This window comes from Trachurus japonicus, chromosome 10 (genome assembly GCF_045865225.1).
Source record: "Trachurus japonicus isolate A0001 chromosome 10, Traja_1.0".
NCBI lineage: Eukaryota > Metazoa > Chordata > Actinopteri > Carangiformes > Carangidae > Trachurus > Trachurus japonicus.
This window is the reverse complement of record NC_140916.1, coordinates 13,295,042-13,322,224: the sequence shown is the minus strand read 5'-3', so window position 1 is coordinate 13,322,224 and position 27,183 is coordinate 13,295,042. Positions and strand designations below refer to the sequence as shown.

Here is a 27,183-nt window from a genome sequence, read left to right as displayed (position 1 = left end):
TTTTTTTAAAGAAAAAGCTTTTCACTGTTTGTTTGTTTTTATTTTTATTCATTTTGCATCCCTCTGTACTTACACTTGCTATTTTGAGTGAATAATTGCATTCACAGTGACAATTATGGCAACATACCGAAAATGTTGAGTGAGACAACAGTCAGCAGCACTGTAGCTTTGGAGAAGAAGGGCGGGGGCTAACTTATCTATTCTGAAACTTGTGAAAATGGCGGCCGCAGCAGCTGCATACAATTGTTAGGACAGTGAACACTTGCACATGTCATCAACACTTGTTTTTTGTAAACCAAGATAGGAGCCATCAGCATATACAAACTGCCTTAATAGTGTTGTCTGTAATGATTTGATATTGACATTAACTAATTCAATTTGCGCACTATGCAACTACGTAGTCGACACAGTGTTTGAGCTGTAGGTGCACTGATGGGAGTCAGTTTAGTCACATTTAGTTTTTTCGCCATCCTGGTAAAATAGCTGGCACACAGTGATGATTCCCGCAGGACGATCTGAATTTTTTCTTGCAATCGCTTTACTTTTCATCGAGCACCAATCATCTGGTCAAAATTATATTCTAATCAATACTTTGGTCAAATTGTATGACAGTCCAATTAGCTGCAACTGGACTTTTGTGTTTAGTGCTGCTCACAGAGCATGTAGACTCTTAGCCCTGATAATAAACATCTGACAGCAACACCAAACACACACAGACAGAGAGAGAGAGAGAGATGGAGAGAGAGACAGAGAGAGAGAGAGAGAGAGAGAGAGAGAGAGAGAGAGAGAGAGAGAGAGAGAGAGAGAGAGGGAGAGAGGAGGATGACATATGACAAAGATCACTAGTCAGATTCAGTCTGAGGAAGTCATGGTTACGTTGTTTCCACCTCGGTCCACTGCAGCGTTGCAGCACCCGGATGCCTCCAGTTTTGACAGCTGTCAACTTCATTCTTTGCATTCACACCTAACGGCCACTGTTTTAGCAGACTATACTCATTCCTCAGTGACTTGGCAAATATACAGTATGTAATAATCATTCTAGTCTTACACCTTCAAGGCAGCTCACTAAAATGAAATGAAAGAAACAAAGAAACACACAAAACAAAACAGATCAGTGAAATTAAGGACACTGTGCATCGTTTTAATGCAAATTAAAAACACAGCTGGAGGCGTGAATTTGATGAAACTGAATAGCAACATAGGGAAATGGGAGCATACGGCAGAAAATGTACGCTAGTGAGCTGTAGTCTATAAGTTGTGAGGTTTCTTTTTTGGGCCAGTAGCACTTTCCTTCACCCTCTATAAATTGTCTTTTGACCATTCTCACAGATAAGAGAGAAAAATGACTGAGCAAGCTTTTTCCTTTTTCCTTGGGGTCCACCTGTCCACACCCTCTCCCTTCATCCTCAGTGTTCCCCATTTTTGCTGGTTGGATCTCTTTTAGGAATTCATACTGTAGCTGCAGGATTTTGCGGTGTAAGAGCGCCTGCAGTCTTTTGTCAAACGTATGGAAGGATAATTACTTATCAAAGACCCAAATGTCCCATTATTACCCCCTCTTTTCCTCACTCCTTCTCCTCATTGCTCAGTTTTCACTAATAACTGGTTGCTGAAGTGAAATCATTCCTATTTTTCTGATTTCATTTGGTTGAATTAATCAGAAAGAGTGTTTAGTGTGTGTTACTTTACATGTGTGACCATTTTTTCTTGCTGGACACAGTGAATCACACCAACTGGGTGTTGTTACTGAGAGAACATACTCTCACCATACGAGAACCGGGGGTTGGTGGTGGATGTCGGCGTAAACAGGAGAAGAAATGAGCTTGGGTTTGGTGTCTCTGCTTCAGTCTGCTCTCTCCACTTCAGCCTCCCAATCTACCACGACTTCAATATTTCATATGTGGAGATCTCAGTGTGCTGGGGCTACTGGAGTGTGTGTCATTTCTGGGTACTGTGTTTGCACAAAGTGTCTGTCTCTTTGTGTGTGTGTGTGTGTGTGTGTGTATGTGGGTGGGGTATAATTTATGGGAAAACTACACAGCTCTGTTATCTGCCTAATATATGAAGCTCAGCTCCCACATCTCACTGTAAGAGAACGGAGACGGACCGAATAACAAGATCCCTCATTCAAACTCATTTGCACACAAACACGCGCACATGCACACATACACACATACACACTTAATAATGCTAAGAATACTACTGGATTGGCTGCTAGTTTAAATGAGTTTGAATAAAGTAGTGGCCAGCAGTTTGCACAGAGAGATGAAAATGAAGATAAGATAAGAAACGATAAGCCTACATCACCATGGGTAGTAGCTGCTTTTTATTTTCCCCCTTCGATGGTCATTTATAATCTTCTCCGACTCCTCTAAACCACTGTGAGTGTATTAGCCGCTGGTTGTGTAAGTTTTTTCTCTCTCAGCTCTGAATTCCCATCTCAGAATGTTTTTTTCATGATCTCCTTGACATCAACACATGGGAGTCTCCTGAATAATGAAATGATCCTTTAGGTGTGGGTTATGGGTTTTTTTTTTTAATTAATCGAATTTTTCTTCTAAAAAATGTATTAATTCTTTTTTTTTCTGCGTGTGTGCGTGCTTGCGTGTGGGCTTGGCATGGCGGACAGCTCTAAATAATACAATACCCATGAGCCTTGGCTGCTGTTGCAATGGAGAGGAAGCTATGAATAAGATTTTGCAAGAAACTGGATGTGTCATTTCAGTTGTGACCAGAACATGATGCTACCAGGTTCATCCACAATTTACAATTTACCCAGAATCCCATCGTGTTTTAGTCACAACAAGCTGTAAGATGATTCATCTTAAAAGCAGAAATGTTGACTTAGTAACAGTTGATCGTGGACAATTTATTTTCAGTATACAAGTGCTTGTACCTTCAACTTTATCAGACAACTGGATCTTTTACTGATGCAGCCCGTACGCTTATTTTCACGACCATCCAAGTGCTTCAGTGCTCCAGCTCTGAGTCACATGACACCGTCTACAGCAAAAACTTCCAGTGGCACACTTCACAACTCTGTGTTCTTGCTTGACATTTATCTAAGTGGCACTTACTGTAAACTGACGCAATAGACTGAAATATTACACCAACAGGCACTTGCACGATGAATAAAATGAAGGTTTCACAGGGATGACGGGCCGGCTCACCTGACAGGAAGAGAGCCTTGTCCACGGTGAACTCCTCGGCAAATCGGATGTGGCAGAAGTTCTTCTTGCTTTTGCGTATGGCGGTGATGTCGCCACACTGTCCGAAGACCTCCATGATCAGCTGCTCGTTGGCGTTCTCCGGTAGACCCCCGACGAACACCGTCTTACACCCTGGGGGGCGGTCTCTGGTGGCTGGAGGGGGCAGGTCTGGGCAGAAGTATCGGAACAAAGGAGAGATAATGATGAAAAAGACTAAGCTGGGAAACAATAAACTGAACAATAAAACTGTGAGCATCTGGATTTATGCAGGGATAAAACAGTGGAAATACACAACTGTGTTACAACTGCATGAAAATAATGAAACTCAGCTTTGAGGATGAGTTACGCTTTTTTGAGAAGCTCCAGAAAATACATCTGATTGCAAGAATATACAGTTTTTTATTACACTATTTGCTGTAAATCATTCTGGTAGAGCCAAGGAGCAGGTCTGATTCCCACGTCTTGTTTATTTTACTCAAATAGAAAGCAGCCAAATGTTATTGTTTCTGCTCTGATAAGTCAGAGAACAGAAGCGGCTTTACGGTCTCATCTCCAAACCAAAAATAAATTTAATCACTTCTTTATTCAGTTTATCCTGGTGTACAGTATCAATATATTAAACACTGAAGGACTGAAGGAGGGAACGCCACCCGTACAAACAGAAATGGGTTACAACTTATTGTGTGTGATAAAAACAAATTGAGGAGAGGAAAGTGGCTCTCCAATAACTCTCATAAAGAAGAAATTACATAATATCCGGACCGCATGAATGACAAATAAATCCAAAAGAGACCCTGAGGTCAGACTCCGTATTCAGGCTGAGAAGAATGAGGCGCCGGGTCGCACCAGCGTTTAAACTAAAAATCGGTCTATAATACGATGAAAGACTTCGGAAAACAGAGCCACATTCTGCAGCTTGATGCTACAGAATTCAATTAAGTCATATTTAAAACATAGCGCTTATGACCTAAAAAAAATGATAAAGCTTAATGCATGAATAATGATAACTTGGAGCAATATGCTCAGATCGTTTTTTTTGTTAGATAAATGTTAATATCCAACAATTCCATGCATGAAAATGAAATCCTTTTGGCTACAAAGTGATTGCAAATCCTCTCATGTGGAAGGTCCCCTGCATTGCAGAAATCACTTATTCTACACAGATGAGTGTTGACTGATCTAATCTCCGATAGATCAGGCTTCTCAGCCATGATGAATGTGATTAACGGGGTCTATGAGGAGTGAAGGAGCTAATCAGTGGAACGCCGAGGATGATGCATTTCTGGATGTCTGTTAGAAAGGGCCTTGCAACAGTGGTTTGGGACGCTCCAACCTTTGTAGATATCGACACGGCGAGAGGACCTGGGGTTGAACTTGGTTGGATATCTGAGGTGTATCATCAGAGTCCGGTTGATCAGCACCAAGTGGAGCAATTCATATGTCTTGAGGTCTTACGCTCAAGTATGATCAAAAGGATTTCAGGACTGAGCATTTGTTGGGTGCGGTAATATTGATTTTGCATCTGACTTTTCCCGCTATCAAACAGAGAAATTAATTAATTAAATAAAGTGGAAAGCTCTGCAGCAAAATCACTGGTAGTTGGTGTCTTGACTCATTATTTAATACTTTTATAACTTGTGCAAACTGCGTTAAATCTTCTTTTTATACAGTATGGTGTGCTCATGTGCTTTTTATGTGTCTGCTGATAGACAAATCGATTATTGAGCTTGGCTTTAAAGACAGAGCATCTTCATGCCAACGTTCTCCTGTAGTTGAGTTCGACATTAAAAGAAAGATGGAGATCAGGACACAAATGGCTCATACGACGTCTCTAAGGAAGACGGCCGGTCTAATTCTACCAGACAAAGAAAGGAGCTGAGCAGTTTGAGCTTTTATTGCCGCTTTACATTCAGCTGATGTCTTTTGGGCTCCTGCAAAGAAGCCTCCTGTAATAGTGAGGGGTGGGTGAAAACATTTGAATGGGAAGACCACTTTCAAAGAAGCTTACAGCCCTGGTTGGGAGCAGTAATAAACAACCCATTATTAATGGTTAGAGTGCTGCTTCAGTGTAATAAGTGAATGGCAAATAAATGCCACAGACAGATTATGAGACAATGGGCTGCTGGACACAGACATGTAGGAGAAAGTCACTTTGCATTGTTACTGTGTGTGTCTCTTCGGGGCCCATTTTCATATGTCATTTTTAATCTCTTTTTGGTTATTTTGCATCTATTCATGATTTTGTTATTTAAAATACAATAAATACATAATGTCATACAATATTTGAAAGCCTCTGTGAACAAGTCCAAGCGACTGGATTTTTATGCAAATAAAAATAAGCACATGAACCTGAGGCAGAGACGCGCAGGGTGAGGGATGGAGGGAGCAGCTTTTTGCAGATTGCTCATAACGTGTAGGTGCCAGACAGAGTGTAAAAAATAATATTTGTCCAAACTCTAACGCCTTATGTGTGTGGCCACTTCAAGCAATTACGAGACAAAGACTTCAAGGCTGTTCATTTTAGAAATGCAGACAGAGAGAGAGACTGAGGCGAAGAGGAGGAGAGAGAAGATGCAGAGCCAAAACAGAAGAAAAAGGAGCAACGAAAATAAACAGAATATAACACTGACATTGACAGGTTATGATTCTAATATTTTGTCCAACTTATTTCCACATACTGACCATAACAACATTAGAAAGAACTAATTAAATATGAAATATTTATATAAAAACACACACATCCCACAACCTACCTCAAAAATAGAATCTGCTTTATTGAACTGAATAATAAATACAGTTCCTACTGCATACTTGTATGTTTTAAATCTTGACTGTCTTCTCGTATGTTTACTGACTTATTTGTTTTTATTTTGACATTAAACCTCAGAGCAATATTGAAGCCACTGTAACGCAAACACATGGTCTGACTGCGCGTCCAGCCGGTCCCAGAGGCCCGCTGTCTGGGCGACCACCCACTGGTCTGTTTCTCCAACACAAGTCATCACCATCCATCACCTCGACTGGGCTAAGCACCTTTTTATAGTGGGAGGCGCAGCTACAGGGAGGGGGCTTCAACCCTCTGAGGACTGTTACTGGGAAGATAAACTACGTTTACATGCACTCAAGTGAACACGTTTAGTGCATCACCAACACACAAACAAACATCAGCATTAACCTGTATACGTACATGAAGATTTATCACAGTGAGAAAGAAACCCCTGTATTAACATGTTCTAAAACACTAGGACGCTCCATCTTTGTCTACTGCTCAGTTGTTATGAGCGTCTTGGATGACGGATGTATTTTGATTCTTTTTTAATTCATGTTATCCTGTTGTTTTTCTGAGTTTTATTTATTCATGGAAAACTATTTTTAAACGATTCTTCATTCATAAGATGAGAATTTAAAAAAACATCATTTAATTATTTAGTACAAAGAAAAGACGGGAAAAAAAACTCTTAACATTACTTTAAAATACACTTCTTCATTCAGGTTTAATCGAGTGTGTACTACAGTATGTGGTACGCAAAGAGTATGCTTCACCTTCCCCTTAGAGGCAATTATCTCAGACTGTCTTACAGAAGTTTGAAAGAGAGGTAAGGTACAAGAGGTAGACAACAGAGTTTGATGTCCAATTTAAAAATCAAAGTCAGTCAACAGGTCAAATCGTTGAGTGATGTCTTGGCAAATCATTCAGAAGAGAAAAAAATAAGACATTATACCAACTCTGCAGCAGCAAAGTGAGCAGGAAGAAGTGACAAATGTGAAGTAGATGAACAAGTAAAGAGGTAAAGCAGTGTTGGGACTGAATAGAGAGGTATATTGACTCGAGAAAAAAAGATAAGGTTGAGAAGAGAAAAGCACTTTGCAACTGCAGTGACCATTGATTCACTGTTTGAGTCACTCTGAAGCATTCAGCCATTATGAACATGTTACATTGTTACAGCCCAAACAACTGACACGTGAATCCAGAAAATAATCACATTAATCAATACTGAAATTGTATTGTCGTATATCTCTCAATATAAATAATGCAAAATAATAAAATAACTAATACATTATATACAATATAACAACTCCTGGACCTGGATCAATGCTTCCATTTACAGTACACGCTGCAGAACAACAATTAGTAGATATATACTAGAAATAAATATCATCTTTTGTTGCAGGTCTGAGAACCCCTGCAGAGTTTTTTTTTCTTTCATTTCCTGACACTTTTGTCCACCAGCATCACTACTTTGCATCCATACTGTAGGCAGCACGGTTGACAGCACACAGTGTGAAATGACGATACGCCTCAATCATCATCTCCTCCTCCCGTTCCCCAATCAGCCCTATATATCATCCTCGGAGGTGACACAGCTTTAGTGAGACATATGCTACAACCTGCAACAATCCTCAGCAATAACACTTTTAGCTACTACTTTTTCCTTTCAGCGCTTCCCTGCCATCTTTTTTTTTGATGTGAAAAGCCTGGTTGACACTTTTTAAGCTCATTTCCAGAAATTTCAAAAGAAATTTCACCTAAAATGTGACAGTATTTGGCAGGTGCTATGCATGTGTGTTTGAAGTGACTGCATGTGTCTTTTCGCCACGAGCGGAAAAAGCCCAATACAGAATCAGTTTTTTATCCATCTAACAATTTTCCCACCACTTTATCTAGCTCTACGTTTCTAAGTGTCCTCCTCTCCAGTCATGTCCTCTGGCTCCCTTAGGGGAACTTGAGGCCTTTCAGTCAAGGGGGGCTTTGTGCACTCTACAGTATCTTATGGGTCTCACATGATCAGAATGCCTCCACAGGGGAGGCGGCCAGGAAGTGTCCTGAACAGGTGGCTGATTCACCTCAACCGCCTCCTTTCAGTGTAAAAAGAGCAACAGTTCTCATCTGAGCTCTTTCTGGATAGAAAAGCTGCACCTCCTAAAGATTAACCTAAAATATAATACTGTACTTAGGCAGCTTGAACCATCACTGTCGGTCTTCCACTCACTCCCCGCAAGTAAAAGCCCTTGATTATGGTTCTGGGTAGATCGGATCGTAAATAGATAAGTAGTGGGTTGCACCAGGGTTTGGATCTCATGCTCCCATCTTTAAAAGGCGTTATCTTTCATATTTGCATCGCATTTTGATAACATTTTCAGGGTGGTGACAGACAGTTAAAAAAAAAAAACATAGATCAAAAGTGGTGCAGCAGAGCTGGAGGCAGACTTTGTGTAACTCCCTCTGGAGCCATAAAAGACTTTCTCAACAGACTGAAGAGAGGATCAGTGACATTTCCCTTGAACCTCATTTGTGAAGGAGACCTTGAGATACACGGACTCCTTCTCTTGGGGCAGCAACTTTCTCCCAAACTTTCACAGATTTGAAGGTGCCGACTCTCCTCCCAGACTTCTCACAAATAGCTGCAAACCACCTCGGTGCATGCTGAAGGTCGCAGTCAAACTGAGACAAGAGGACAACATTACTGACACCCAGCAGAAATGCGATCCAGAGGTACTCGCGGTTCAGCGTGGAGACTGTCCATGAAAATTAGAGCTGGTGGTAAGCCACAACCTTCCCAGACACAGCAATTCAAATAAGCCTTTGAATTTCAGGCCCCCCTCGGTTGGCACCAATTTGCCTTGAGAGACGCTAACAGGAGCTGCTGGCCTCGACAAAACAACTCGAGGATCACAGATGCACACAGTCCGCCGTGTTGAGGGAGCAACTCTCTCGAGTGCAAAACTCATCACTGTTGGTTTCTAACAGACTTGACTTTCATGAGCAGAATCAAGCCTAGAAAGTTTTCCTCAGATGTTGGCCTATTCAAAAAACCTTGGCTTAGAGATTAACCGGTGACAGGCAAAGAGATCTTAAGAAGAGATGGGGATCAAAAGAGCGAGTTAAGAGTAACTGGGACAGAGCGGGCAGAGAGGCAAGAAAGTAGAAAGTCAGAAAGGTCCATAATTAAGCGCTGTGTCCATGTATTACCAAGGACTGAACCACAACAGACTTTGGAGGCACAAACAACACAAGTTTTAACCAAAAACTTCAATTTTACACTTCATGCAGGCTCATCAGGCCACAGCGGAGAAAACAATTCTACTTCTGTCACAGAGTGATCGTGACGGGTTTCCAAGTTGTTGGGTAATTTCGCGACTAGCTGATCCCGCTCTGAGCCTCAGGGTTTATACGTGTCCCTGGCATAAAGTACCTAGTTCATTTCGCTGTGTCTGCCCCTGAGCACTTTATATTCCTGAGTTCAGTTGAACTTTTAATCAGCCTTTCTTCTTGTACCCAGCTGTGACAGCGACGCTTGATACTGGAGCCATAATGCAGACACAAGGTATACAAGCAAACCTGTAAAACAGCTTCATAGGTGTGGTAAAGAAGAAAAAAAAACTGCCAATGACAAGAGTGTGGTGTGATTCTGTGACAGGATTGTAACCTCCCAAGAGGCAAAACAATGTGGAGATTTTTGTTTGAGTTCACCGTGAAGATGACATGTTATACTTGTGTGAGAGAAGATACTGTGTTGAGTCTTTTCTGAAATCTGAGAAGCAAAAGGTGAGATCACATCCCTGCTGACTTCTTTTCTACTTCTGGATAATTGGATGGTGAAGGTGAGATAGCTATAATTAACAGCTGGTTCACACCTCCAGTCAGATTATACAAAGTGAGAGGCAAATTTCTACACTGCGCTGTGCACTCAAGAAAATTAAGGAGTGATTGAAATTGGGTATAGTTTATCAAATGTGTTCAAATCAAGGGGGAGGGGTCACTTTTGACAGTTTATAAACCCACTTATGAATCATTTACTGACAGATTAATCAATAATAAGAAATCGTTATTACAGTAGGTGCAAGAATTACACACTGCAAACTATAAGAGCTCCATAAGCTGAGGAGGGTCATGAGATATGACAGAGCTTTTTTTTTTTTGTTAAGCTGACATATGATGTTACGTAATCAGAGACCTTTAAAAGTGTGATTCTCTTACAGTGGTAGAAGAAAAGGTGGGGGCAGAGGTGGCGGTGGTGGAGGATTAGTATGATATACTGTAAAGGCTTACTGGGGTTCGGGGGGAACAGGGTGCAGCTCTTGCAGTGGATGATCTCCTTGATGGTCGGTATATCTTGGGAGAGCGGTGCGGGCACGATGCCGAGGCCGGGCATCATGGGGTTCATGGGGGTAATTCCTGCCATCATGCTGAGGTTGGGGTCGAAATCTGAGGGGTTAGGGAGAGAAATATGAATGAGATGAGAAAGATGTAACACCCACAGTAACATCAAAAGACAGACATTTTTGGACAGGTGTCACGTCAGTCCATAAAGTTCCCATTTCCCATTGCGCGCTTACATCCTCGGTGACGGTTCTGCCGACACCGGTGACACACAAGCAGCAAGTACATAATGGAAAACACACAGCCATTCATGAATAAATCATCTTGTAAACAACATGCATATTTTACAAAGTTTTTATCGACTCAATCTCTGTCACTCCTGCTGTTTGAGTGATGACCCTATAGATAATGTACACAGTTGCGTCGAAAACCTAAGCTTTATTTACAATATTGACATGCACTGCAGCTGGGAAAATATGCATACACACACACACACACACACACACACATATATACACACACAAGCCCTGGCATCCTCAGCCACCACATGTGCTTTTATGTGCACTAGCGTCCCGCTATGGAGCTTTTTGAAATGGAAATGACACTGGCCTCCGGTATGTGCCTCGACGTCACCTGCAGAGGATTTGGAGTTGACAATTATGCCGCAGGGTGCGCGATGTTTATGCACCTGTGTATGTGCATGCAGGAGCACTGCTCGCTAAAACAAATCCTTCACTAGAGATTATACACACACCGTAATATACTAGACATGTAACAAAATCAATCTGACACGCGGGCTAAAAAACAATTTTAGAGGCGGCGCTATTTGCCGACTGTGACAGATGATGAGATGAGACTCATGAAATGTAGAAACAAACAAGTAACATAATGAGTAAGGGAGGAGAATGTGAGAGTTCAGAGTTCAATACTTAGATTTCCTTTGGTTTATCCCACTTTTCTTTCTTTCTTTCTTTTTTTTAATTGATCCTAAGTATGCAGATGTGATCCCTTGGTATCAGTGCAGTGGCAGCAGATGCCTGGAGTGTGGAACCTCTTAAGTGTCAAACATAAAATTCAACATGATACATGATGGAAAAGTACTGAAAACTGACTTCTGAAATCAATATATTGAGATTCCCGATGTCCAAATTTTATGTTTAAAATTCAACTTTTTTTAATTTATTGTGACTTAAAAATGTTATGCCTTTAAATAAAAATGCATGGCCTCATTAGCAATAAGAGGAAGAGCTATTCCCCTCTGTGGATACCAGCAGAGAATGGCATCAGCAAAACTTATGTGGGCTCCATTTCAGCTGTGACAGTTTTGATCTTCAGTAGCAATATCCAGTGAAGGACAAATAATATTTACTGTTCTACAGTATACACCATTACCGGGAAATAGATAGCATGTTTCCTCATAAGTGATTTCCTCTAAATCTACTGTAAGAGCGAAAATGGATGAATTAAATGACACTCAGTGAAGGTGAATCAAGAAATATGCACATTACAGAAGACTTGCAATAGGTCCCTGGAGCAGGAGAGGCTGTAATAAATATGGTGGACTGATAAAAAAAAAACAGGCTAGAGGACAAAAATGGGGAAAGAGAGACAGAGGCTAGATAGAGAGAAGAAAACAAACCAAAAAGAAAGTGAGCCAGGTGAACTACATTAAAGGAAGATGGATGGAAAATATAGGACTATTGATGACCTCACCATCAGTCTCTAACTAAGAATCAGAGTGAGAGGAAACGAGTGATAAGAGGGTCCCGAGTTGCCAGGCGATTGATGACTTTTTCTGCACGTTAAGGTGAAGGAAAGGAAGATGGATAACAGGAGGGATGATAAAAAAAAAAACAGGGTGGAGGTTGGTGCAATAGCCAGCCTGAATACCAAACACGGCATATTAGAGAGGACTGAGGAAACAAAACGTAGTATAAACCAAGACTAAATGCAGTGTTGTGGGAGGTTGCCCTACAGGCAAAAACATTGTAAAAATATCTTGGAAACAATATTTCTGGAGATGATGCTCATTTTTTCTGCCAAGCCGATGCTCCACTGTTTCAGGGGAAGAATAAGGAAACATGCTTATGAGTTCATATGTTGTATATTGGGCCAAAGGAAGCTAGATTTCTGCTCTTATAGAGGGCACGATCTGGTTACATCAGGGCACGGCTGGTATAATTTCACTGCAGTGCAGCTCACAGTCCCTCAGTATTTATCCTCACTCATTAAGAGCCTGAAAACTGAAGCAAGCATGTAGCACAACTGTGTGTAATAAAGCAGATTATTTACTTCTTCCTAAGCATTTCCAGCCACAGCAGAGTTTTCTCATCTTCATTTTTTCGACAGTGTAGCCGGAGGACATGTTTTTATCACCAACATACCATTATTTCCTCCCTCCTTCATTGTTACCCATTACTGTGTTGGCTGTAAGCAGGCACAGATGAACATGCAGATCACACTGGCGCTTTTCATCCAATGTATATGTATTTATGCAGTTTTCTAAGGGATTTTGCTGTTATGTTGCAGATTTAAATGTATTTTGTGTTGTTTCAGTTATTTATTACAGCACATTTTGCATGTGAAAAGGCGTAGAGGTGGATTTGACTGCTCATGCTGTGGTGTGAGCCAGAGTTTCAGGAAAAAAACAACAACAACAACCTCCCATCATTTTGTGCCTGTAACAGCTGCAGAGAACAAAATGTCAAAGTTATGGACGTGCAAGGTGCAAGGGGTTTGGATGTTAGAGAGAACTGACTTATTAATTAGCTTTTCATTTCTTTCCCATTTTATCCTCTTATAGAAAAGTGTTTCACTTGCTCTAATACTCTTGTCATGGTAGCTTACTTCAATAAGCTGCATTTACTGTAATGGCAGTGTCCTACCTGGGTCATTTGTTGCCTGTCACCATCTATTTCTTTATTCTCTGTAGTGTAAACCATCACAGTGTAACTGCCATAGAGAAAAGGCTTTAAAATAAAGCCAGGCCGTGGTCCAACAGCAACATTAAGGGGGGTCGATAAGATTTTAAAATCAATCCTAAATCACATTTGTAGCCGATCATTTGAAGGTAGAATGAGGTTAATAAAGAGTTGATGCCGCCGAGCACTGGGCTACACTTTCATAAAAATAACAGAACAAGCTGTCAGGCAGATCCATTCACTAACCACTGCTCGTAACGCTACAGGGATGAGTGGATGAGTGTGTCATTGTAGTACATCACACTTAGATTTACCCGTACTTCTCTCAACATTGCAAACATTTTGTATTTATTCTGAGTATAATAGCGACTGTCAGTGGTCAGAGATTCCCTCTATTATGTGTCATGTATTTGGAGCAGTGCACAATTGATGTCGTTGACTTAGTATGTGGCCTAAATGGTCTGTTTATTGATTTGTTGAGAGAAATTTCAGAGAACTCTAATTTCTGAAAGTGAAGAGTAACAATAACATCAAGCTTTGTTACGAAAGTCAATTCTGAGACCATAACCTGCTTTTCTCAATCAGCTGTGGTGACAAACTGAATCCATGGAAACTGGAAAGTTGATCAGACAACTGATATTTTACTGCTATTTGATAAACAAAAACAATAGACTTTTACACAAGCTGTGTTGGCGTCATAAATGTAATGTTTTCTGACAGTTTAATATGAAATGGTGTGTGATGCATGTAGCTCATGCTATTGATACTTTTGGACAGCAACACTTTTACTTGCAATCTAGGATTGTGCTCTTTTTCTATGATAATAAAATAAGCATCTTCAGATTTTGGACACTTGCCTTGCACAAAACAAGCAATTTAGAAAAATATCACTGAGAGCTTTGGCAAACTGTGGGGGTTTGGGGGATTCCTCAGTATTCAACACTTTTTTTTTTTTTTTACAAACAAAACAATTCCTGTAATCAAGAAAATAATGGACAAACAAAATGAAAATAACTGTTACATTGCTAACTAGAGAAATCTTACAGTTTCTCTCAAATGCTCATTGGTGTAGAACACCTTCAGAAAACATAGATGGATTTGGACCAGACTTTGTCTCCGTCTCTCCAATCTGGAAAATTCTGCTTTTGCATTTCAACTTTTAACAATATTAAAAAAAGGTACACACTGTGTTTTTAGACAGAATTTCCTTTTTGCAATCTTTTCGAAAGGAAAATGATAAATGATGCATACAGTATTTAACAGTTCAGCTGAGATACAGCCTATACTCTGCGCCAATATGCGGTGCAGTGAATGATAGAGCAGAGCAGGTCTTTTTGACTCGGTAGAAACTCCACAGAGACACTTTGAGAGCGCGCGGGTCCTCTAGAAGAAGAACAACAAAAGGAACCTGGGGCTGGGTCCTCCCACACATGAGCCGTGATGTGATCCTTTTTACTGTGCCTCTCTGTGAGCTTTGGTCTCTATTCCCTCTCATGCTGGAAAAGCTGAAATTCACAAACATCTCCCCGCTAACACCTCTTCCTTGTACAGTTACACACATGGCTGCACATACACACATAACGCACAGGGCTGGCCAAAGGTTATTGCTCACAGTCTTCCCCCCTTCTCCCTCTCATTCTTCTCCATCACATACTTCTGATGTTAAACAATGCATTTCCCGGGGGTTTACTCAAAGTAATGACATTTGGAGCTGCCCATCAATCAGGAGGACCAGAGAGATTTAAAAAAAAAAAATAAAAAAAAAAGACATTTTGATTGTGGGAAGCTCCTGGTTATTAATGTCGTCCTCCTTTCCCCTACGCCTTCTTTCTCCTCACTGACTCCTGGGGTAAACGTCGCTTCTAGCAGTCAGCGGCGCGTTGGGGTGGCGGGGTGGGGGTAATATTCTCTAATGAGGCGAGCGAGCCACGCCACCTGGAACCAAACCAGTGGCTGAAATCTGTCTCACTCAAACTCTGCCAAGAGTCGCCTGCTTTGCATTTTCATATGAATATCTCCCGACTTCATTTCTCTTAGAAGAGCATTTATCTACCTGCAGGATACAAAATAATAAAAATAAAAAAAACCTTCCTGTTTATAAAAAAAGTGATCTCATCTCCCTGTTCCCCCTGCATCTAAATAAGAATCAGATTCTTTATGTTTCCTTTCCAAAAAATCCATCTCCTTTATCTGACACCACCATACTTAAATATCTGAACCACAATCTAATACATCTGCCAAGGATAGGAACAACTGTCTGAAAGTTCCTCCTCAGTAGACATATAACTACCGCTCTGTTTTTTTTATTTTAATTATTTACCAGACATACTATATATCCAAAGTGAGGCAGTCTTTGCCTCACCACTCTGTCCGCCTACACTCCAGCCAAAAACCTCTGGCACTGTACCCAGTGCAGCTCCTGAGCAGTCAGCAGAAAATGACACAGCATCTAGCCCAAGAGTTGGAAAAACGCTTATGGCAAAAAATGTGTGTCATCTAATGTATTTCCTGACATTAGGGTGAGCTAATGTGTGAGAATAAGGAGACTCTGTTTCATATTGTGTGTGGGAGCCACTCCTCATTCATATGGGGAGCATTGCTTTGATGAGAGGTTACAGGGAATGACACTCAGTATATATTCATATGTTCATATATTCCACCGTGGTTTTGTGTCTGTTAGTGTGTGTACAGTGGTAGAGGAGGCTTGTGGCGACCGCAAGGGAAGGGATGAAGATGAGTGGGATGAAGCCGACAGACAAAGGAGTGGTTGTTTATTCAGGGAACGGTCGTCTGTCCCTGGAGCACTGTTTATCTATTCCTCAGGGTGTTTTGAGTTTGTGTGTGTTCAAGCACAAGAATGTGCATCTAAATTAACTCTGATAAACTTGCAAATACAGTACATGTCTATGTCTAAATGTTTTCCTTATGGGGAGAGTGTGTGTATGTGTTTGCATGTGTTTGTGTGTGAGGGCAGCTATCCTCTTTTCCTTGTTCCACACATATATGACAAAGAAATGTGATGAAACCAAATGGGCTGATCAAACCCATCATTCCTGGGAATATAGACATCTATTGTTATTAGGGAAGCCCATTACACATGCCTAAGATGTTCCACAGGGCTGGGCTGCGGTGCAGTCACTGGTGAGGCAACACACACACTTAACTCTCAAGGTCAGACGATACAAATAAAATGAGAAAACCAGGCAACAGAAAACACAAAGCATTACTGCAACCGTCTCAAAGTCCTATCACTAAAAGATGGTTCGCTGTCTTGTATTTACATAACATCTACTGCAATTCATTTGATCCTGTCAGAAATGTGTTAATTGGATAATATTTGTATTATTGAAGTCAGTGTTAAAGGTGGCACTGTACCAGATGACATGACACTTCTAATGTATTTCCTCTCCCATTTACATACATGGAGCTGTCAGGACATTAGGAACACCTCTCAGTACACCACTATTGTGATCTCAGTGCTAAAAACACAGAATTCAATTAACACCTCTATGGCGGTGTAGACAAAAACTGACACCGATAAAATGAGGTGTATTTTTATTCCCCAGACTTTTTGTCTAAATGTTGTCAGAAAGAAAGCAGACTTCTGGTGTAGTCTCTGGAACGAGGCCAACTCCACAGAGGAGCTGCCTACATGAACCATACAAGTGTCCTGGATAATAAAAACCATCTTGGGAGGTCTGTAGGTATTTTCAGAGAAATATTGAGGAGGAACTCTATAGCTGTACATGTGCTTTTGCTTATAGTCTGGACGTGCTAGAGAGAACACTGATGAGGGCTGGGGAAATACGTGGTGAACGCTCCTGGAATAGGATATTCTCTCCCTCTCATGTCAAAGATGTTGAAACCAGATGTTGGTTCCTGCTGTTGCTGCAGCAATTTCTGCTCCGTTCTCTAAGATAACACTATATCTGCAGTTTTCCTCACTGTTCCAGGTTTGAATGTCGCTGACCATTATGACAAGACTCGTCTGTGTTTTGTTCATGACAGGACAGGAGTGTTTACTTTGTATCTCATGAGACAAACAGACACCAACACCGGGAATCCATGCAATCAGCAACGGTGTTATTTGTGATAATCACAAAAACCTAACCGGCTCTGAGCTGAATTTCCCCTGGACTGTTTTTGGTTAGAAAAACAAAACAAATTGTAAAAACCTGGATCATTCACCATCATTTCCTCTGACCTGAGGAAAAACTCCCGCTATCAAATTATGTGACTTCTCAAATTTTCTACAACCACAGGACGTCTGTTCTTTGTATAAATAAACAGAGGTCCACCAAACCATTGACATCCTGGGGTTTAGGTAAAGCCTCAGTAAAACCACTATTCTTCACTTTCCACAGCATCAATGCATTGATTCAACTCTGTATATTCTGCGCCATTACTTCACTTCACTGAAACGTATACTGTTCAGTATGCTGATAACAATAAAAGCAGAATCCCAGACTGTAGCTGTAGCTATTATCAGGGCAGAAACATCCAATCAATATGTCCTCCAGAGACACAATGGACCTCACCCCTCTCTGTCACATGTGGGTCAGATTCCTTACACTCAGCTCTGCCCTGACGTCTCACCTTCTGGTCGATACTGTCGGTCATGTGTCCTGCAGGTTCCTGCTCTCCTGGGCTGACGTTTGCCCTGAAAGCTCCTCCCCATCAGACGTTTCTCATTTGTTACCAGGACATCTCCGTCGCCTTTTCTCTCCTGAGCCTGAGCCTGAGACTGTCACATAGATTATCCATTTACCCTTCCCCTTAAGCCCTACGCAACCTGCTTGGTGGCTTGGACTCGATGCAATTTGAGGAACTGATATTGCACGCTTTCCTTGGATTTAGCGAATTGTATTTTATCATAAAGAGGGTCTCTACTATTGATTCCTCACATCCTAGAGCATTTTTAGTGGAGTCTGAGCTGGAGCTTCTATATAAGTTGAGTCAATTTTATTTTTCTATCTCAAAATCACATATTTTACCTCAAACCGCCGCTTTACAATTTGCACAAACTATGACACCCTCTATCCTTGAGGCAGTGCAGGTGCTGCTAACACAGGACAAAAGACCTGCACCAGGCTCAGCTTTAGTAGTAATGCCATGTGAAATCAATCAGTAAGCCCCGAATCCTGGTAAATGTGTAGAAAGTATTTCTACTGAAGCACATTAAGCTGTTATTCAAACTTAACTTCCTGGCTGTTATTTAATAGTTTCGCCACTATGTTAAACAGCTCGCCTGCACCAAAGCAGCACTGTGTTGTTTTAATGCACGGCTGTTTTCGCTCTGAATCCCCACTTAGACTGTTGATATGGAAGAGGATTAACTCCACACAAGAACTCATAACAGTGAAAAGTCTTAGAGGCGGGATCCCTCTTTCAGGATGGACACACAATACATGTTATATATGTTATGTAGGACACAGAAGTAGCAGCAGTAAAGATCATATGGAGACAAAGAATGAGAATATGACGTAAACAGATAGTAAGTGCAAAAAGAGCATGGATTGGAGAAGAGTTTCGAGGTTGTGTGGGGCCATAGAGTATATACAAACTTGATTCATGCCTCAATCTAGTCCCTTTCTCTCTATCCAAACACTTCTCTAACACAAACATGTTACAATAACTTCCTAACATACACAACCCATTGCCCTGGCCATGTATAGAAATAAAACTGTCATTACTGTAGACGTGCAACAGGCTTTGTGAGGCTGTAGTGTGTTGAAGGCTCTGCCCACAGTGGTCTGTTTATCCAGCTGTCTGTCTGGATAAATCCACTTGGCTGGAGGCAGAGAAAAGACTTTGTGGTGAAGAAATACATTGCAGGCCCAGAGTGAATGAAACAGAGGCAAACTGTAATGAAAGCACTCAGGCACAGACGGCCTCTTTTTAATGAATGACCCTGAAACTAACGCATTAAAAGCCCACTTAAACCTACACGCACAGAAACATATGACTGCTGGCATGCATGCACAAGCACATGCACAGATCAAACAGGAAAGGACAAAGAGAGACCGAATGCTCCCCTGTTGTTTAGAGGTGAAACAAAAAGGAGACAACGATGATGTTCAGCCATGATGGAGAATCAATAACTAATCCACCCGGATTCCTTCAAAAGGCACAAGGTGCTCTGGTGCCAAGCGCTGCGTGACGGTATGACAGCGTGTGACATCAGGTGAAACTGCGTGTGTGTCTAGAGGGTAGTGCCGCTAACAGAGATTTTAGCAAGAGCTCACAAAAAAAACGAAAAAGGAAGTGCAAAGACGTTTTTAAAAACATTTTGGGACGTTTTTTCGCAGCAAGCCTCAAGTTCTTTGTCCTCAAAAGTTGTTGTCAACTGAGTAAAAGCGGAGAACAAGAGGAGTGGTGCTTAAGTGGATCTCTACCCACTGACATTTTTCTCTTGGGGTTCAACAAGTGAAGTTTATTCGTGTGCATGGGAGGAATACACAGGCCTGAGAGTACGATACGTCATATTCATTTGAAGTGTAGTGAGATGATAAAATAGCAGCACATCTATGACATGTTCAAATCATAAGTAGCTTTTCTTATTCATCTGGGAAAGAAAAAAATATCACCTCATCAGTTTTAAATTAGCTTTCAGATACATTAATAACGCACCGCTGTTGTAATTACTTGTCATGTGTTGGATTCGACGCACCTTCATCGCACACTGTGTGAGACCAGATGAGCGTTTCAGTGCGACTAAGTGCAGACTAAAGTGTGTAAAGGAGCTCAGGCCTGTGAAGAGCAGATGAACAGCGTGTGTTTTTCGGATGTAGCTCTGGGTGACAGTGGCTGACTCAGCTGTAATGAGACATAAATGAGATGTTGGGTAATTTAGGGCTGGTGAGGGAGGAGAGGAAGGGAGAAGGGAAGGAGAAAGGAAGGAGGAAGAGGAAACAGCTGCTGTTTCTCAGGTGATGCAGGAGAGGAGACGCAGATGTGATCTTCACACGCGTCTCCTCCCCCTCCATCTCCGTCTACTGCGTTCTCTCCTCACTACGCCACCCTCTGCAAACCGCCTCTGATAGCCGAGGCTGTTTAGGCTTAAAGGCTCTGCACTCCCATGGTAAACCCACACAGGACAGTTTAATTATTTCGCCTGATTAGAGCTCTCCTCAGGACTGTGTGTGGGTGTGTTACAGGCTGCACTTCACTCACATCTCCCCCACTCTTCTTACTTTATTCCACTTGTTAGGACGGGACAAACAGCACTTTTATCATCCTCAGCGGTACAGGTGTTGGTTGACCGTTATGTAATTCAAATCCAGGTGCACCAATCCTCAACCTGCCAACCTTGGCAGCTTTGGATATGTGGGATAGCGCTCACTCACTCTAAATTATCAAAGCAGAATACTTGCTCTACCCTCAGATGTCCAACTCTGCAATCATCCTGCAACAGTTTCAAGCTGTCAAAAGTGAATGTTCAATCGTAAACATGTGAATCATTCCCATCTTCAGTGGTCCGAGAATTACTCAGATCTTTTATCCAAGAAAGAGCGGCAGAGTACAAACAGTCTGTTACTAGTTCATTCAAAACATTACGTGATTCAGTCAATTTCATTAGTGTGAGTATTCCTTTCATGCTACAATTACATATCAAATAACAGAATTAATATGTACTGTACATCATATCTGAATTTGTGAAATAACAACTAACCCATTCTTTAAAGGAATAGTTCACCAAAAAATGAAATTCAGTCATTAGTGACTCACCCTCATGCTGATGAATACTCCGGAGTAGTTTTTTATTCCTCAAAGTGCATCTGGAGACCCGGGAGGCCGGTTCGTAGTCCAACGAAAACTTTATGAGAGTAATAGGGCCCGACACAAAAACGTCCATAAAACTACACAAAAACCATTTAATATTCCTACACACTTGCTTGTCCACTGCAATCCAAGTGTCCTGAAGGGATATAGTCCAGAGTTTACTGGAAACAATGTCATTTAGGACATTTTTACAGTCTAAACAGTCCTGTATTGAATTTGCCTGGTGTGCGCTCTCTCGTTGAAATGACTGAATTTCATTTTTTGGTGAACTATTCCCCTTTAAGAAATGTGGTAAAACTTAGTTTAAGTACATTATAACAAATACTTACACTGCCAAAGTGCACTTCAGTATAATGCTAATATTTTGTAAATAACCGTAGCTAGGATCTTAAACATATGTCTGGGGGGGATCAGGGCTTCCAACTCTCTCCTTTGCTCACAAATCCAGGTCTCTTACTCACTTTTCCTTCCGATTACACAAACCGTCTGCACCACGCACCTGGTGGAGAGTGTGGCTGGAGGGAGGAAGTGGCAGAGCTGGAAGAGCAGCGTCGTTGACTTTGCCAAACACAGGTGCAGCTAATAACATCGCTAATTACCACATTCCATTTATGTGAGCGAGCTAAAAGGCTCCGGTGGTGTGGATTGCTGGATCTCTGGCACGGCTCTAATAACATAACGAAGAACGGGATGGAGCCATTGTTAATGTTATTGGTTACACCTGTGCATTCCCTGCTGTCACAACTGAGAACGTCTGCTGTAAAAAAAAAAACTCCCTTAAAGTTCTGTAGATGGGGTTCAATGAGAGGAATTGGTCACACTAAGTGCACATTTCTCCCGATATACAGAGCCCTGCTCGGTGTGTGTCCAGTTCCTTTCACTGCCATTAGGTTCAGCTCCTCTGCTTCCCTCTGCCTTTATGAGAAGTTCCTCTGCTACTTGTGTCCCCTCTCTTTTAGCAGAAAGGCTTTTGTTTACCGTGCTTGAAATACGCCAGGCCTGAGTGTGTGTGAGTGTGTGTATGTGTATATTTCCCTTAATATTTCTTGAGGAGTGCACTTGGAAGACGGTTCGTCTGCAAGTGTGTACACACACACACACACACGCATCCACACACATAGACACAAGCCTGGCATATTTCAAATATGAAAGTGCATTTCAGCTAAGAAGTGGGAAGTGATTTATAAAAGGCTTTAGGGAAAGGCTTTCTACTGAGGAGGGAGAAAAGACATGGCAGAATAACTCTTCAGAGATATGGAGAGTGGGAGGGTGCTGCTGCTGAACGTAACGTTATGGATGGTGGGGCAACCGGTAAGGGTGAATACAGTGGTAGATCAGAGTACAGTAGCTTACGCAATGCTTTTTGGGGTTGTTAGTGCACATGTGAAATAATCAAAGGACACAAAGGCCGAACCCGTCAGAAAGATGGCATTAAACTAACGACAACAGACTTTTTGACATTGTAATGTGCTGAGCCCAAATCCTTGTTAAAGGGATAGTTCAACATTTTGGCAAATTGCCCCATTGCCATAATCCCTATAGTTTTAGCAGTAGGTTCGTTACCTTTATTTGTGGGTGCAAGCTATTTTTAGAACGGTGGAGCAGCTACGCTACGGAGGTTCATCGGATTTCTTTGGTTTCCCTCATCAAACTCATCAAATACACAATCCAACAACTCCAAAACGCTCTTGAGGACAAGTTCTGACCTGCACATTCACCACGCTATGAGATAATAAAGGAACGTTACGAGACGGAGTTGTTTTAGAGGTAAATTCATGCAAAACCTCTGATGCACGTTCCTGTCGGGGGCAATTTTTCGGCAAGCAGTCTCTGCAGAAATCTCATGAGCCTTCAGCGTAGCTCTGAGCAGCTTGTGGCTCTGCTCCGCCATTCTAAAAATAGCTTGCACCGACAATTAAAGGAAACGAACCTACTCCTAAGACTATAGGCAATGGGCTAATTTGCCAAAATGTTGAACTATCCCTTTAACGTCATATAAACACAAAGGCTGAAATGAATATGTGTGTGTATGTGGGTTGTAAAATATCAATAAATAAACTTGAAGAAGTTGATTTGTCTTTTTTCTAGGCAGCAAACGATCAAATGCACTGTGCACATTCATCATCACCTTTGACTGTAAACTGCTGACATGAAGTCAAATATGTGTGAAAGAAAGTGTCACATGGGAACCTGTGTATAGATGCATTTTATACACATATTCCAGCGACCTGGAAAGGTTAAGAGAAAAAGTGTCAAAAGCTGTTGAAGAGATAAAGGAAGTGATAATGAACACACACAGGTGACGACAGAGAGATATATGCAGCGGGTTTGATTTACCAGCTCTTGAAAACAAAACCCTCTACTTTTCCACTGATCCCGAATGACTGAGTCATATCAGCCTCTTTCAGACAGAGCTCGCCTTGCCTGTGTACAGTATGCCATACCAAGACTGATTACAGCATCACAAACCCAGCTCAGTGACTCAGCTCATCCTATTATTCTAGCATACTTCCTTTTAAATGAGCAGTCGAACATCCACTTCCATACCCTTCTCAAGGCAGATATTCTACACTCCTGAGCGGCAATGGAGTTGAAGGCAGTGCGGCTAATTAACAAACCCTCGACTTCACATGTCAAGAAAAGACCCTGCTCATCCTCCAAATGACAGAGTTAAAATGGTCTATTTTAGATGCAATAAGACAGTCAGCCCTTTAGACACAGATTTAAGCTAAAATGTCTCCACCAAGGTTTTGATTAATTTCCTGCACTAAGTTTTCTTATGTCTCTCATTGTGTCTCTCTCACTTTTCTATATTAAAAGAAAATTAACTCAAAAAATAACAAAACTGATATGATGCGAATGGATTAGCAGCTAAAACTACAGTTCGGAAGTGAATATATGAAGATAAAATGATGATTTTTTAAAAGTTTTTAACAGTGTCCTTAATATAATACAACTTGTTAACAGTGTTTTTAACTGTGTTTCTAATGAAATTTGTATCTTTTTACAGTCAGTCGAAGGCAATTTTACACCATTATTGTATTGAAATTAGATGACGGGACATCAGGTACTTTCACTAAAAATGTGCATGTCTGTGAATGATATTACCAGCTAAGATGTAGCACTGCTTAACAATATAAATCATGAGAAGACGTTTGGTATTGTGCAACAATCATTAGCCATTCTGGTCTTTCCAAAATGACAGATTTCATATTTCTGGCCTCACAACATCTGGATAAAACTGATTTAGGATGCCTGCAAATAAATAACTGAATACAGCAACGGTGTCTGTTCCAGTGGATCGTTGAAATTAACTGTCAGTGCAAAGTGTGGTGAAGTTTGGACAGCGAGGTACCTGGCATGAGTGGCTGTCCAGTCATTCCCATCGGAGGCATCCCCAGGTTGTTCATAGCTGTTGCCCAGGCGTTGGGGTCCGACATGGGCATTGTGATTGAGTTGGAGTCCATTGTCATGTTGCAGATCCCTTCTGCACAGACACAGAAAAACAGACAGAGAGAGGACTCAGTATCATTCCTGTGACATCAAAATCATCCTGATAGTGAGCCATGGCCAAGCCAGACAGGGAATACTGTCATGACAAACACTGAGGAAGAGGGTTGTTTTCAATAGTGTGGTGCTGTCGAGGCATCTCCAGATGTCTTTAAGTCTGTGTTCAGTCTGAGAGGAGAGGAGAGGATTGGAGAGATGACCCTGCAGTCAGTCTGACACCACAGTGGTTTCAACAACATTGTCATCTAAAACATCTTGATGTTGTTTGTTCAGTTTTTGCACGGAGGTTCGACAGCCTGGCCTCTTCCTGTCTCAGTGACCCGTCCACTGGAAACACCACAATATGACTGGAGAAAAAACTGTCACAGAAAATGTTGAATCTACTCCACATGGGCAGATTAAAAAAAAAAAATAGGAATGCATTCATATGTCTACACAAAATCTACACTAATGAGTAAACCAGTGAAAGATCAGAGGTTTAATTTGCAAGCCACAGTAAGAAAATAATACAGCGTAAAACAAGATTATCATGGTGCTGAACACAAATGCTGATGCTATCTGGCATTTGCCAGGCACTCTGCTACTAAACCTTGAATTTAAAAAAAAAAAATCTCCAACTTAGCTCAACTAATACACACACATCATTTGAAACTCACTGTGCCAAATGTTGCATAATAAAGCAAACATACTTAGATCGCCATAATAAAATCTCTGCAGTAAAGTCGACGTGAACACATCATACATTCACCAGCGGCTCATTCTCCCCATCTGCAGTCTATTTCACAGCTCTAAATGCTCTCTAATTCTCTCCTCTGGTCGACCTCTTTCTCTCTGGCAGACCTGTAAATTGCTGTGACTGCTGGCTGCGCCAAGCTGCCCTCTCCTCTCCCGATGCCAAAGCCAACACTACTGTTAATAGTGTGGAGCTCTGCACCTTGCACACACTTCACACCTCAGAAGGTCCGTGGCAAAGCCCACTGTGAAGATAACACTCTATGAGTATTAATGCGTGTGTGTCTGTCTGCACAACAACCCCTATGCTGGTATTCCTGGTGTTCGGGCACAGCTGGCGATGTGTAATAATTCTGTTTGCCTCTTTGCCTCCCCGTCTGAGCTACTAATTTCAGAGCTGTCTGCCGTCGCCGCCGTAGAGAGGCCTGATAAAACCGCCTGTGTCTGTGCGTCGCTGTGATAATGTAACTGACATGGACTTCACGGGCTTGTTAACTAACACAACCCCATTAACTGCAGACACTTTCGAGGACCCACAGTGAAGGAGGAGAGCAGAGGTGCTGAGCCGTTTTACTGCAGTTTTATTATAGTTTACAGTATGTCGGTGCAGTGTGGATGGAGACGCACACTCGGGGTTTGACAGGTGAGTTTTCTGTTTTTCGCTGTTAAAATAATGATAGTTAAGAGTTAGGAAACATGCTGTTGGTGCAGCAGTATGTGCAGCTTCAACTGACAGGTCAGTTGATGAAACAGATGAGCCGACTGACCACGTCCGACCCAGGAAACGTGGGCGCCCTCGGTGAGATTTTTGTTTGCGACTAAACAGCAAAGATGAGTGGTGATTCTTACGTCTCTATTTGTTCTTTCTTCCACTTCCTGCCTTGTCTTCCTGATAATTTAATTCTTTTTTTGACTCATTTTGCAGCTGCCACTCAAAGGCAGACCTAGACAACAGCGTTGGATGATGCGTTATGTCGTGCATTCATTGGTTAAATGCATCACGTCATGGTAACAGACAGCATTCATCACGTTGCCAACTGACAGTTCGGGGGGTTGCAGGATGTCTATTTTGCCATTAAAAGTCTGTTTTGGTTGATAATGCCATTAGAGTAACAATGATTAATAAAAATATGTTAATGGCATATCCGGCTGCAGCAGAAAAGAAACACAAATCTATTGTCTAACCTCTCTTGTTGCCCCCCCTCCCTCCCTCTGGCATTTTGCACCCGAGGCGACCGCCTGCATCTCCGATGCCACGGCCCGCCCCTGTGACTGGCTGAATTAATTTACATGAATTAATTTGCTGTTTTTAACGGCGTATAAATACATTCCCTACAGTATTGTACATGCTGACGTTTTGAAATCATTTATTTTGTACTACCATAGCTCCAACAGCCAATTAACAATTTTTATGAAACGGAGAGAAGCAGAAAACGTTTGGAATCTTTGTTTGATAAATAAATAATTGATTAATTGTTTCAAGAATAATCGGATTATGTACGCAAACATCACCCAGTGCGAATACCCACTGGGTTTTTCTATCAGTAAATGGGTTCTTCTTCATAGCAGAAAAGGAAATATATTTCACCACAGTATGTGCTACTACTACTACTACTGCTACTACTACTTAGAAAAACAATCCATAGGTCCATATGCCCTCTGATTTAATCCACTGAATTGTGAGTGAAAACACAAGAGGGCACTGTCTTTGATGGGCAATCACTGCACAGGTCAAAGACACTTGAGCAGAAATCATTTCTGCTCCTCACTAGAGAACAGAGTACCTATTGACTGTGCGTTGTGTATTTGACTGGGTGGGTCACAGCTGTTTAAGTGTACATTCAAAGCTGGGTCAAGTTAACTCCTCTCCACTCGCCCTCCCAACGTGCCGACTCATGATCTGCATTTGAGCCACGAACGCTGCGGT

General features: G+C 41.6%; 1 protein-coding gene across 2 annotated transcripts in view; it reads right to left on the bottom strand.

Annotated features, from left to right (window-relative positions):
- The window catches only part of enox2 (ecto-NOX disulfide-thiol exchanger 2), a 209,027-nt gene that overhangs the window by 28,407 nt on the left and 153,437 nt on the right, over positions 1-27,183 (bottom strand). For both annotated transcript variants that reach the window (XM_085789333.1, XM_085789334.1), the window contains 3 exons: positions 24,370-24,501; positions 10,261-10,416; positions 3,171-3,377 (listed from right to left, as the gene is read on the bottom strand). In XM_085789333.1, the coding sequence (XP_085645459.1) occupies positions 3,171-3,377; positions 10,261-10,416; positions 24,370-24,501 (495 nt within the window). The remainder of the gene's footprint in view (positions 1-3,170; positions 3,378-10,260; positions 10,417-24,369; positions 24,502-27,183) is intronic.